Raw genomic sequence first — 13,720 nt, forward strand, 5'->3', positions numbered from 1 at the left:
GTGTGCAGGAGGGGCTGTTTAAACGCTTCCTGGAGATGTGTCTCAAGCCTTCCGTCCAAAGCAGGGACTTACCCTGCCCCACTTTTCAGCCCTCTCACTCCTTCTGGGCAGAGTGGGAAACACACAAGGTAGCCTCCCCTGCCACATCTGAGAACCAGGGTCTGGGCCGGTGTTGACTAAGGGGAAGGCTTCGATGCCAACATCCTAAATTGGAGTTGCATCCCACCCCACTTTCCTCAGCTGTCCCGCTCTTGACATGAACCAAGGTATGTGCTTGTCATCTAAAATTCCCATCTTACTGGAAAAAAAATGTATTTCTTTGTACAAGTCCTAAAGAGACTTGGATTGGGGTTAACAGGAAACTAATCTTTATGGTGTAAATTTTCTGCATAAAAAGCAAGCATGGACAAAATAATAGGCTAAGAGACTATGTTAAAAATGTCAGCTATTAACACTCAAACTACTTAAAACTAGGGTAAGGCTGTTGTGGGATGTCTATGGTATTTCTGGCCCCTCACTCTCACCGTACTAGAGGCCCGGTGAAGTTACATCTGAGGACAGGTCTACCTTGAGAGCAACAGGGATTGAAAGCTATGCAAGCTAGAAACCTACACAGTTCGCAGTTAGAGATGAAAGGCTGCAGAAATGTTTATTGAATACAGTGCCAGGTTTATAAATAAAACTTATTTACAATTTCCATAGAGTTGGTCCCCCATCAGAGAGGTGGTTAAATCTCCAAACAGTTTATCTCAAGATTTACAGAAATGTCCAAGTACATCTCCTTTTCAAATAGCCATGGTGAAGGGCAACTTCAGTAACAAAAGAACTACCACCATCTTTGCTACAGAAGTGTTTAATGAACATCATAATAGATTTGGAGAAAGAACACACACTCCACCCATGCCACTACCTTCTTACTCCAAGGGATACAGACAGCAAAGAATTTCTGTCTCCTACAGGACAACTTCAAGGGATTAAAAAAACAGTAACTGCCAGCTGGAGGAATAGATTAAGACACATTAGTGGAAATCTAGTCACTGCCAAAGGATAAATATATTTAGGATATACAATAAATAATTCAAATGCTTAAAATAATTGAATGAACGGAAGAGTAGACTTGACCAAATTTACATTCTTTGTTCAGGAAGAGGTTCCCAGTATGCTGAGGGGTTCGTGGTAAGCTATTCCTCTGACGAGACACAGCAGCGCTGGGCCTACTGCACAGCCGTTCATTACAATATTGTTACAAGTACAATCAGACATGCATTTATAAAGAGAATATAAAAATATGTACAATAGCTCATTTTCAATGTGTGTTTAAGTTGCCGAAAGACACCAATGAAAGTGTGCAAAAATTCATTTGTCAAAAAATCAGAAAAAGCCTTCCTTGGCAACAGTGCATCAAAAGCCCATCTGAAGTATCGAGATCCATTTGCCTCGCTCAACACCTACCCCAAACAGATGGAGAACAAAACTATGAAAGGGTTTGTTTGCCAAGTACTCAGCAGTTTCTTATGGCAAGTCTCAGGCTAAAGCAGGATGCCAGTTCAACTAATCACTTTATATATAAATATATGTATATATTTATAGAGTAGTTAGAAGTAGGGGCAAGAGTTTACAGGAAGGTGCTAACCAACTTCAAGGGCACTGCCACGACACCCAGCTATCTCCTCTCGCAAACTCATGCAGACTAACACCCAACGCCTGGGTTGGCCATCCCCGCAAATGCGAGGGGGGAAGGCTACAATGGATTCTGCCTCACCTCTGCTCACAACAGGAACTCAGCATTCCCTGGAGGGGGAGGGTGTAGGGTTTCTGGTTCCCAGACAGGATCCTGGCCATACAAGAATCCTGTTTCAAAGGTAGTCTTTTAGGATAGGCTGCAAGACCACTAACAGTCCACCCAGCTTCTAAAAAGACTTGAGGGTTAGAAGGCTACATTTCAAAAAAAAAAAAAAAAACAAGTCAAATGACCCCCCTCTGGCCCCCTCTGAAACTAGTGAGGTCATCGACCACAGGTGTGAGACTGGGTCAGCCAATCAGGCTCTTTGACCACCCCCTGCCACAAGAAATATCCAGGACATTAACTTACTCAAACCAGGAACCCTATCTCACCAGAAGAGAAACCCTTAGGCATTCCTTTCAGATTCAGGGAATGATAAAAGCCAACCCTTAGCTCATAGTGTCAACCTCTCTTCTACCAACCACACAGCCCAAGGACCAGTAGCAGAAGCACATGGGCGATGTCTCCTCTCCACTGCTCTGACCCACCCCTCTGGCAGAAAATCTAACAAGCTACAAAATGCCAGAAAGACAGGGAGTAGGAGAAGGAGAAGCCAAGGGTCTCTATAAATCAGCCCTGAATGCACCCATTTGGCTGCCAAGAGCTTCTCACTGCCTTGCTAGCAGCCTGCCACTGTTCCCTGGCAAATTGAAACCACCCACGCAAACACTCAAAACCCCAATCTCCTTGCTAATAAGATACAACCAGCTAACACCGTGAAAAATGCACACCTCCAGCCTTCATTTCAAAAAAGAGCTCTGTACTAAATGCAATATGCTTTTAAGGGGCTTTTACAGGGACCAATCTCAATGCAAAGACCAGAACCAGATGTCTGAGTTTTGGTTACAGGTTTATAATTAGACACAAAATTCACTCCACACTGGAATTTCACTTTCAAGCTGGAAGCTAGCATTAGTTCTACTTGGGGGGGAAAGAAGCAAAGTCAAGTCAACTTTGGGGGAAAAAAAAAAAAGTAAAAGGAGGCTAAGGTTAAGTATAATCATAAATTAAAAGTCGCGAATCAAAGGTGACTGGTAGTGTCTTTTAGGCATGAAGAGACTGGCTTAGAAAAGTGACTACTGCTTCTACCACACACAGCGAAGATTGAATTACAGACACACTAAATCATGTCTCTTGCAGATGGTCTCAAGTAGTTACATAAGACAGGTAATCAGCAGCACAATTGAGAACCCCTAAATACATGCTTGAGAGAAAGTGGATTTTTTTTTTTTCCTTAAGAGCTCTACTGCCTGAATAGATCATTAAAAGTTACCGTAATTCACCTTCCCCCCTCCCCCCAGTGAAAATGCAACTAGACCTACATGTCCATAAATAGGATGAAGCAATCGGTATCTGCTTGTTTTTAGGCAAGGTCTTGGGCTCAGAGGTTGGTGCTGGGGCCTTGGGAGGGAAACCCAATGCTGGGCTGTGGGCATTTAAATGTACACTGGCCTCCCCTCCACCTGCCTTGTCCCCATTTAGATCTCAGCTTTACAAAGCATTTAACACCACTTTAAGTTAATGGTCTTTTTATTGGAAAAAAAAAAAAAAAAAAGACTAGCATTTACAACTTGGAATGGACGTAAATTGTAATTTCTTTGAACAGCAATGTTGATGGTTGTGCTGAGGTCCACAGCCACAGCCTACTCTGCCGGCTCCAAGTCATCGTTCAGAAGGTTTTAAAAAGAGAGAGTCCAAAGATGCTCCCTTGGTAAAGGTTTCTTATTAAAAATGTGTGTGAACAGTGACAGCCTGACACCTGTTTCACCCTAGAACAATGCAGACAACGCTAAACCAACAAACACAGGCATGCCACCAGGGTGTGTCGTCACCACGGGTCGGAGCACACAAAGTACAAGAGGACCATCCTACCAGTGGGGCCATGTCTCAACGGTTTATCCTTCACCCATTTTTCTGCACGTCATCCTGAGGTAAACCAATTTTAAATGTGTTTGTTTTCAGTAAACCAGCTATGACAATTTATACTAAACAAATTGAACTAGAACCCATTTGAATAGGTTTTGAATTTGTTTTTTCATTTTTCATTTTTAATACAAAGGCCTGACTGTGCTCAATCGTCAAGCTGCATGCATGAAAAACTGGCCAGCCCAAACAGTGTATCATTAGCAAATGGAACTTTAAGGAGTCCTTATCATTAAGGTAGTACAAGTATTTATATTGTAAAACTGATGTGTAGCTTGATCTTTAGGGGACAGGACCACCAACCAATACATGCAGATTTTGTGTGTGTGGACAGAAGGTACTTTTGACATTCAGTTTTGCTATATAGAAACAGAATGAATAAATGAACTTTTTTCTTTTTTCTTTTTTTTGCAAGAGGTAAGTAAAAGATTCAATTTGATTCTTCTAGAGGGGGGAAAAAGGAGTTGAAAGTAGGTCTTCATTTTGCAGTCATCATCTGTACGAATTCTGAAAAGACAAATATAATAGTAACTTTTGGTTATCTTTGAAAGCAGCTTTAATGAACACAACATCTTTACTGTACATAAAATAAAGTCAAACGCTGCCTAGTGAAGCAGCTGGCTTGCTTACAGATCCTAAAGGTAAGACTATGAAACACTGAGCTCAAATAATTTCATTTTACCTTCATAGTTGACTTGTCCGTCTCCATCAATATCTGCTTCTCTGATCATTTCATCTACTTCTTCATCTGTTAGTTTTTCTCCTAAGTTTGTCATGACGTGACGTAGTTCTGCTGCACTGATGTAACCATTGCCATCCTGTGAACATTCAGCAATTGTTATTGCTAATGCTGTGGTGTGAGGAAGTAGGTCTTTGACTTAGCTACGCCCTCTCAAGTTACTGCTAACTCTGCTCCCATCAACAATTCTCCGATCTCTAGTTCCCACCTCTAACCTTCTAAATACGTGCAAACAGCTAATGCAGAAAACAGGATTTTCAAAAGCTCACAATGATTCAAAGTAACAGTCAAGAAACGTGGTCCAAAATTCCTATTTATTACGCCTACCTTCACCTGATACAGTTACCATAAAGAGGACTTTTGAAAGTGAGATCAAAGGCTCAGGCAGTTAGATTTAAGTCTTCTGCCTATAACATTATTATAGCTTTTAGAAGTGACAGCAGAAGCAGCCATACTTAAGTACCATCTGCTACGCAGACGCTGGATTACCTTGTCAAAGACTCGGAATGCCTCACGGATTTCTTCTTCACTATCTGTATCTTTCATTTTTCTAGCCATCATAGTCAAAAATTCAGGGAAGTCAATGGTGCCATTACCTCAAATTAAAAAACAAAAGCTCATGTAAAGTAAGCACTCCATGAATGTTGCTCTGCAGTAATCATTTCAGAACCACTGTACAGAATGGTAAACACACACTAGGACAAAGGGGCAAACTATCTTACTAGGTTCAAACATTTGCAGGTCTAAAATGTTCAAACACTTCACGGGGCAATTTCATATAATTTCAAACTCATCATCAGTGCCCAGGATAGTATTTAATCATACAAAGGAAACTGCACATCTGGATTCTAGCCCATGGAAGGGTCATGAAGGGCTGTACAGTTCAAGAAAAAGAACAGCACACACCACTCTGCAGGCTGAATCTTTCCACTCTGAGGGAAGAAGCGCCCGCAACTGCCATCCCTGAGTCAGGGAAATCACTCAGGTCTAACTCTGTCTTGGCTAGTGACGGCAGTAACGCAAAAAAGGCCTAGAACTGAGCTGCAGGTTAAGAGTATAAAGTGTTTCAGGGGAGAAAAGATTATGAGTGAGGAACATTGATTTTGCTATGCCATGCATGGGCCATAAAGTCTTACCAAGTCTTCTCCAGGATCATTTCTTGGCCACACTATGAAGGTTGGCCACCTGTTTTCTTCCAACTCAGTATCTTTATTTCCCATTAAGGGAAAAGCTCAGCAGCATTCTCACAGCTCAGACCAGTAACACTTACGGAACTCTCAGAAGAATCTGTTCTAGGGCCAGTACTCCAAACAACTCTTTAAAACTAAGAGATAAATACCCCTAAAGACAAGCACTCCAGACTAACAGTGTAATTGAACTAAATGGAAATAAAATTAGGAAGAAAAACCCTAGGTTAAGTTACTCATTTTCACCAGTACCTTTACTTTAAAAGAAAATACCTCAGGGATCCCTTCAAGACTTTTTAGCCTCAAAAATTGTAAGATATTGTTCATATTCATCAAAGACAAGAGAAATTATTTTAAGCTGTCTCACAGCCATGCAGAGAAGGTCAGGTACCATCCTATTTTCTCAGTGCAAACACAGGATTCTGCAGCCTGGCACAACTTCTCCTTCTTCCACACAATCCAAGAGCCTAACAGACTTCTCCCCTCCCCAAGCACAGATTCCCAGGGCTCCCACAAACAAGAGGAAGTTACTCCATGTTCCCAGATAGCTGATCATCTTAGCAGTCAAACTAGAGAGAACCATGGGAAACTTTTTCTTTTCAAAACACTATTAGTGAAAACCGCTCTAATGTGCTGAAAGCTTTGTCAAATAACCTAATCAAAAGCTCTGCTTCCAAATGTTTGTGACCAGACAAGCGATTTTACCACACCGCCTTTGAGTCAATCATCTACAAAGTAAAATCTAGATCCGAATAGTTTATTCTTAACTCATCTTTTATTTTTTCTTTTGACCTTCTCTCCCCGCAACTCATCTTTTAAAAATCATGTTCTATAATGTTATATAGTACACATTACAATATATATATGATTTACCAAAATACGTGTTTCTTTTAGGGGTGGGGAAGTGGAAATCAGCAATCAAAGGTCTGTTGTCCACTGCTGTAGAGTCGAGAGGAACAGATGACAAACCGCTATCAGGGTTACTGCTGGTTCCCTCTGACCCTGGACCTTACAGCTTCCCTTTCCATTAGGTTCTGCAAAACTATCCCCTAGAGTCACCACACATCCGCCTCCAAACCTCACATGCTCCTCCGCAGCAAACACATCTACAAGCTCACACTTTCATGGTAACTTCTAAGAGAGCTTGTCACCCACTTCATCTGGTGGCTCCTCCTCCTCTTTAGACACAGTAAGTTTGTTAAAAAGCACGTTCTGTGGCTATTTAATTTCACCTCCCCATCAAGACTCAGTGCAGACTCATGGGCCAGTTGATAAAAGCTTTGAGCTCAGCCAGGAGCGGTGGTTCATGCCTGTAATCCCAGCACTTTGGGAGGCTGAGGCGGGCGGACAACGAGGTCAGGAGTTTGAGACCAGCCTTGCCAACATGGTGAAATCCCATCTCTACTAAAGATACAAAACACTAACTGGGGGCGGTGACACACGCCTGTAATTCCAGCTACTCAGAAGGCTGAGGCGGAGAATTGCTTGAACCCGGGAGGCAGAGGTTGCAGTGAGCCGAGATCGCGCCAGTGCACTCCAGCCTGGGCGACAGGGCAAGACTCCATCTCAAAAAGAAAAAAAAAAAAATCTGAGCTCTAGGTCACGCCAAGCAGAAAAAAAACAATACAGTGATCCCTGCAGAAAACGTTGTAGAAGCTAAGCAGGACGGACACAAGGCCCATCATCTTTTATTGTCATTGTCAATGGCCCTAAGGCAACCACAGAAAGGATCTTTGCACATTTGCTTTGCTCTGGGGACCTGAAAGACAATTCTGTAACATTTCTGAACTTGAATTACACAACAGTGGCCCTCATTCATGGTTCTAAAGCTCTTACCATCAGCATCCACTTCGTTGATCATATCCTGCAATTCAGCTTCTGTTGGGTTCTGACCCAGTGACCTCATGACAGTTCCAAGTTCCTTTGTTGTGATGGTGCCATCGCCATCCTTATCGAATAGGGAGAAAGCTTCCTTGAATTCTGAAAACAAAAGTTGACCCGTTAGAATGAATGTCTTTATCCAACCCAGTCACAATATACACTTGCCGGGGGCTTGCCAAAGCAAGCCATTCAAGTTGTGCAAGGTATCAGAAGTCTGGTCTTTATCTAACGAAATAAAGACCACAATAGTCCTGTTGGACTGACCTTTATACAGCAGCCTATAAAGCAAACACTGCTCCCAGTAAACGGTGCCATACACCACAATATTCCCACAGGTTTCAAGGCGGCTAAGCTGAAACATGCTTAAATTAGTCCTAAATCCAGTTTTGTTTTGTTTTTTTTTAAAATAATGGAGCCTCACTCTGCCACCCAGGCTGGAGTGCAGTGTGCAGTGGTGCAATCTCAGCTCACTACAACCTCTGCCTCCTGGGTTCAAGGGACTAAATCCCATCTGACAAGACTGGTCCATGTGCCCCCTTCAAGTCCCTTCCTGTTACATTTCTAAAGCCATAAGAATCCCCTGTTTCATAACAACATGAAATGGTTACTAGAAATGTACATTCCCAGGTTAACAGTCTGTTTTTCTCCACATGACTTTTAGGATATTTCAGAAGCATTCCTGGTTTCCTAAAGAGAAACAGTCTCAAAACGAGTCCTCCAGGACTTTAAAAAGCTAAAATCTGCCAAGCATGGTGGCACATGCCTGTAATCCCAGCTACTCGGGAGGCTGAGGCAGGAGGACTGCTTGAGCCCAGGAGTTAAGAGTCCAGCCTAGGCAACAGAGTTTAACTAATGTAACTTTCTTCCCAATTATTACAGTGGTCCTAACACTCATTTTCACCCATTTCCATTTATTTTAGGATAGCAAGCACAAGCTTTCAGGGCAGATTACTGAAAGACCCATGGCATAAGAACTGTAAACTAAATTGTTGAGTAGCAGGCTCAGTACAATTTAATCATAGGCAAACTCTGCACACTGTGAAACATGGTCAAATTCTCCAGAATTTAACAAGTGGGCATCCTAATTTTACTTCCTTTCACCTCATCTATAAAGTACTAGCAAGAATAACACCTGACCTCAATGTTTCTGCTTACTGTTCTTCTTTAAATAAATTCTTAGAAAACTGCCCAGACTGTAGCGGGGAGGAACAGAGGAGTCACCAAAACTGAGTCAATGCCTAGTTCTGGCCTTCTGGGGACTCCTTGGAGTTGTCAACTTACCAGCAATCTGTTCCTCGGTCAGCTGATCAGCCTACATGAAGAAAGAAAAGGTTATCATTCAGTCCACAACATGTTTGGTTGATTTCAACATAGGTTTTCCAATTATACTTTTAATATTGTGATCTTTCAAAAATCGATCTTCAAAAAATCTTTTGAAACCTGTAGCACTGTCATTTAATGAAAGTAATTAGAATAAAGGAAACTCTTTATGCTATTTTAACAAACGATTTCAAGGAAGTGACAACCTCTGCTCACTTCAAGTTTTCTGGGCCCATGGCTTACAGCTTGCTCTGCGATCTAACTAGGCTAAGTTCATCATGTGAAAAATGGCACCTCTAGCGGCATAAAGCCCCATGGCACCAGCTGCAGTGGCAGCAGGCTGTAAGACAGAAGCGCGCCACCTACTGCACCATGGACACCGCAGTCCCCTGTTCCACTCAACAAGGGACCCAGCCCACTGCCACTGCCACCACAGCCAGGATCAGGGCAGGCTTTCCGCGCACCTTGCGCACTGCTCCAGGCCCTCGAAATCTCCAAACTGTCGTTACATAATGGCATTGGGTTGGATTAACAGGCTTTTACATCCATTTTATGAGAAATAATTAAGTGGAAAAAATAAAGATACAGCAACTGGGTACCCCACCAACTTCATTTCCATGTAACAAATGCTTTCCAATCCTTTAAATTAGGCAGTTATTTGTTAAAAGCCTACCATTTACAATGGTTAATGCCCTGGGTCAAATTATCCTATTATTCAGAAGCCAGGAAAAAATGGTACCATCTTATAAATGAAGTGTTACAAAACTACAAAAATTAAGTACACAGAAAACTACACAATAATTATCAGACTACATATACTCCTCTCTTTTCTGGCAAAGAGGGTCTACCTAATTTGCTGGAGAGTATTAACCCTACCTACCTTACCTACCTTAAGAATGACATAAGAACTGTGCTTAATAAACACACTTCAATCGAGGCAGTAATGGCCACGAAGGTAATTCTCAGTTGCATTATTTGGTCTCCACCACACTGAACCCGTGCCTCCAGCCGAGGGAATTCGAGACCTCAAGGAGAGCTAATGTGTATTTCTCTTTTAAAGGATGCCTAAGAAGCCAATTACAAAATAAGTCCTAATAGAAAGCTAATGAAGTTTATTCTCTTAAGTGAAAACTTTAACAGCAAGAATGGCGTTCCAATATATTGATATTGGGTGAAAACTTATTTTTACAGATTATAAATGGATCTTTCTTTCTACCCCAATCACTAAAAATTGGCTTTCTTAAAATTAAATGAGGGAGACACGATGATTTACGTAACGCCAGGGCAACATCTGTCTTGTACAACAGGAAGCGCCGCCACACCTCGCAAGAGGAACTGTCACCTTATGGGGAGAACAGTCCCACCTCGCTACAAAACTCTCTTGTTAGAGGGGTTACCAGGGGCACCCAACTTTCTCGAAAACGAAATCCTCCTCCCCCAAAGGGCGCTAGCCTTGGGGGCAAAGGTGTACCAGAACCCTGCGGGGAACCATCTCCCCACCCGCCAAACCAGAAACGCACTCGGTGATGTCAGCCCTGCCCGCCGAGGGAGGAAGGGGCTGTGGAAAACACACCCAGCAAGGCGCACAGTCGCATCTGGCAATCTAGAGGCTGCAGAGAAAGCGGAAACGTGGCGGGCATCTCTCTGCGGAATGGAAGTGGCGCGGGGCAGGAGGAACGCGGAGCGAGGGGCCGGGCAGGACGCGTGCCCGGGAGCAGGCGGGGGACAAGGCGGCCCCTGAGCGGGCGTCGGGACGCCACCCCTCCTCGGCCAGGAGGGTCACCACCCCCGGTCCCCGCGCTCCAGGGCCCTGGCCAAGGCCGACCCCGCACCTCCCACCCGCTTCTGCTCCCGTAGGCTACCAGCCAGCCGCGCCGCCGCCTCCTCCCGGAGCAGAAACTTTGCGTCTCTAATGGAAACCAAGCCGCGCGCCAGCTCCCTCCTCCCCCGCCCCCCCCCCCGCCCCAATTAGCGCGAGCCGAGCGCCTCCCGCGGGAAGGGCCTCCTGGTGCACCGAGGCTCACGCCCGCCCGCACTGCTGCACTGGGTGGGGGGCCGTAGAGGTGCGAAAGCGGCAGGAACAAGCCACGGCTACACCGCAGAGCCCCGCCCGGGCGCAGGGCGGCCGGGCCGCCGCTTCCGCCCTCTCCGCCCCCAACCCCTCGCCTTCCTGCCCCCAACCCCACCCTTCCCCGGCTCCTTCCTTCCCAGCCCACGCCCGCGCCGCGCCCCCCGGGAAGAAGGAGGGGAGAGCGACCGAGGGAGGGTGCCCAGCAGGACCGGCCAAGGTGGGGAGGTGGCGGGGGCTCACTGCGCCCCTTAACACCCGGCCGGAACAATGTGCGCCACCGGCCCGCTCCAGCCCATTCATTCTCCACTGCCTGCCCGACCTGCCACCTTCACGCCGGCGGAGAAGCGGGGTGGGGAGGGGCGAGCGGGGTGGGCACAGGCGGGCGGGGGGGTCTAGTGCCCGGCCCCGCCCGGCTCCCAGGCCGAAACGCTGCGCTGCAGGCAGCCCGGGTGCGGCGCTGGTGGATGCAGTGGGTGCGGGGCTGGGCGGGGGGCGGGGGGGCTAGATGCAGAAAGCCCCGCCGCAGTTGCGGCCGGAGCCCCTGCCCTTGGACGGCCTACGGCCAAGTCCAGCTCCAAGGGGAACCAATAAATGAAGCCCCCTGGCAGAGGTCGCCGAGATGCAAATCCAAAATACATCCTCCTTTAAGCGCAGCTACTGCGTAACACTCAGAAAAGAAAAACCTCCACGAACCAAAAACAAACAAAAAACAAAACAACTAGAAATCTGGGAAGAAATCTCGGGCAGCCGCTACGCCGGCATTTGCCACTCCCGACCTACCATGGTGCGAGCGAAGGGAGGAAGAGCAGAGGGAGCGAGGGTGGCTGCACCAGCACGGGGGCTGTGACGGCGGGGGTGCCTCCGATGGTGCTGCTGCTGCCGCTGCTGCTGCTGCTAAGGCGCGCTGTGCGCTGTGCCGCCGCCGCCGCCGCCTGCGCCGCCGCCTGACTACGAGTAACGGCACGGCGTCCACGAGACTCCCAGCACCACTGCCGGAGCGCGAGCCTGAGCCCCGTGGTATATATATGGCGCGCCGTATCCCTCCGCCGCGGCGGAGACGCCGCGCGCAGAGTGGCGCTGCGGCAGCCGGGCCTTGCCCGCCTGGTCCCGCCCCCCGGTTCGCTAGGCCTCCCGCCGCCCCCCGCGCGCTAGTCGCGGCGGCCCTGCGCTGGGTCGGGGTTTGAAAGCGTTCTAGGCTGGGCGTGCGGTGTCGGGTCAGGTGTGGCGGGGAGTCCTCAGGAGACGCCCATCCTGGGCGGGGGCGAAGGCATGAGCGCCTGCTTAGTCCAAACTGGGGGCGGCCCAGAGCTTCGAAAGCCGTTCGCCCCGCTAACCACCCCAGCTTCACCCCACCTAGGTGACCCTCCCACCTCAACGTCTCTAACCGCTCCACTGGGGCTGCAGGTTCCCGCGTGCCGCTTGTCCTTGGGTCTGCAGCGGCCACTTCCAGTGTGGGGTGCTGTGGAATGTCCTGAGACTGGGAGGTTTGCGGGGAGGTGGAGGCAGATTGGCCACACCTTCAGCTGCCGAGGAGAGGGGTCTGCAGAGGACGAGGTCGTTGTCCTGGAAGAAATTGGTCCTGTGTTTGCTCTTCGGATTTTGGAGCAATATCTGAGCCAAATTATATATGCTCGATTGCTAAATCTGTGTCATGCTGCGATGTTTAATCAGTCTTTAATGTTTTCACGTTTCCACTGAATATTTTTTAGGATGCCTGAATATTTCTCCCCTACTATTTTGTTCTCTTTTTCCTGTGGAGAAAACTATTCATTCTGGCGCCCCTCTTACTGAAATTAGTGTACCTGTGCAGCTTCTACAGACCTTAAAACCCAGGCTTTAAATTTTTCGTAATTTTCCTAATCCTGAGGGGGGTCAGAGTCTTTATTCATAAATCCATAGAAACAAGGGAAAAAATAGATGCTTCAAATCCCCTGCATTACAGGTGGAACACACAGCCAATTGCCTCTATTATGGAGCCTGATTGTATTTTAAACTACAGTTTTGATTACATTCCTTTTAAAATACTATTTAAATCTTTAAATGTACTAGTGTTTTCCATTTTTTATTATATTCCTTTTAAAATAACATTTAAATCTTTAAGTTTACTAGTGTTTTCCATTTTTCTGTAAAGTAGAGAAAGAACAATTTCAGCCAGTAATGTGAAGCCCAGGACTTGTAAAAATCTTGACAAAATGCTGCAGTTTCTTTTCTTGCCAAGGCAGAACACAGAATTTGATCTTTTGTTTACAGGGCCCGGGCAACAGTTGGAGGTTATCATTTGCTTACTGTTTCACAGAATATAGCAGTGTGTGATTAACATGCTCTGCTAGAAAGGGCTTTGCTTGGTTATGTTTGTTTGTGGTTTCAACAAAGTCTGCAGGAAGATTTTTTTTTTTAAAGGGAAAATATACAGGCACATTGCAAATGCCACAGGACTTCTTGGGATAACCTCAGACAAGATGTCAGCATGTGTGGAGCTGTTCCTACTGGTGTTCCTTCTGGAATGCGGCAGAAAGAGTGAACCTGCTGTTTAAAGAGAGGCTGCAGCAGCAAGCCAGGGGATGGTGCTGCCTTCCCTCTGCAGATTAGAAAGACACTATTCACTTCACCAACCTAAACCCAATCGCTGCAAAAATAATACTACTACTCCTGGGTTCATAGGGGGAAACTTGAGTAGGAATAAAGCGTGCATACTAATGGGAGAGTTGGAAATAAGGAAATAGAAGAAAAGGGACTAATACAAAGTAATTTTAAAGAATATTCAATAATCCAGTTAGTTACAAGCCTAAATGGCCAAACTCATTATTAAAACTGCT

The 13,720-nt window shown here is 46.1% G+C and overlaps 2 protein-coding genes across 3 annotated transcripts in view; one reads left to right on the forward strand and one right to left on the reverse strand.

Annotated features, from left to right (window-relative positions):
- The window catches only part of NRDE2 (NRDE-2, necessary for RNA interference, domain containing), a 188,796-nt gene that overhangs the window by 54,105 nt on the left and 120,971 nt on the right, over positions 1 to 13,720 (forward strand). The gene's annotated exons all lie outside the window — the stretch shown is intronic.
- On the reverse strand, positions 624 to 12,430 carry CALM1 (calmodulin 1). Of its 2 annotated transcripts, none has more exons than XM_050799190.1 (6): positions 12,275 to 12,430; positions 8,795 to 8,825; positions 7,469 to 7,612; positions 4,935 to 5,041; positions 4,389 to 4,524; positions 624 to 4,213 (listed from the first exon to the last, which is right to left on the reverse strand). In XM_050799190.1, exons 3-6 carry the CDS (start codon positions 7,536 to 7,538, stop codon positions 4,185 to 4,187), a joined length of 342 nt encoding a protein of 113 aa, XP_050655147.1. In that variant the 5' UTR covers positions 7,539 to 7,612; positions 8,795 to 8,825; positions 12,275 to 12,430; the 3' UTR covers positions 624 to 4,184. The 2 variants fall into 2 exon arrangements, with proteins under 2 accessions (XP_050655147.1, XP_050655146.1); XM_050799189.1 differs by lacking the exon at positions 12,275 to 12,430 and adding an exon at positions 11,685 to 11,965.

This window comes from Macaca thibetana, chromosome 7 (assembly GCF_024542745.1).
Source record: "Macaca thibetana thibetana isolate TM-01 chromosome 7, ASM2454274v1, whole genome shotgun sequence".
Lineage (NCBI taxonomy): Eukaryota > Metazoa > Chordata > Mammalia > Primates > Cercopithecidae > Macaca > Macaca thibetana.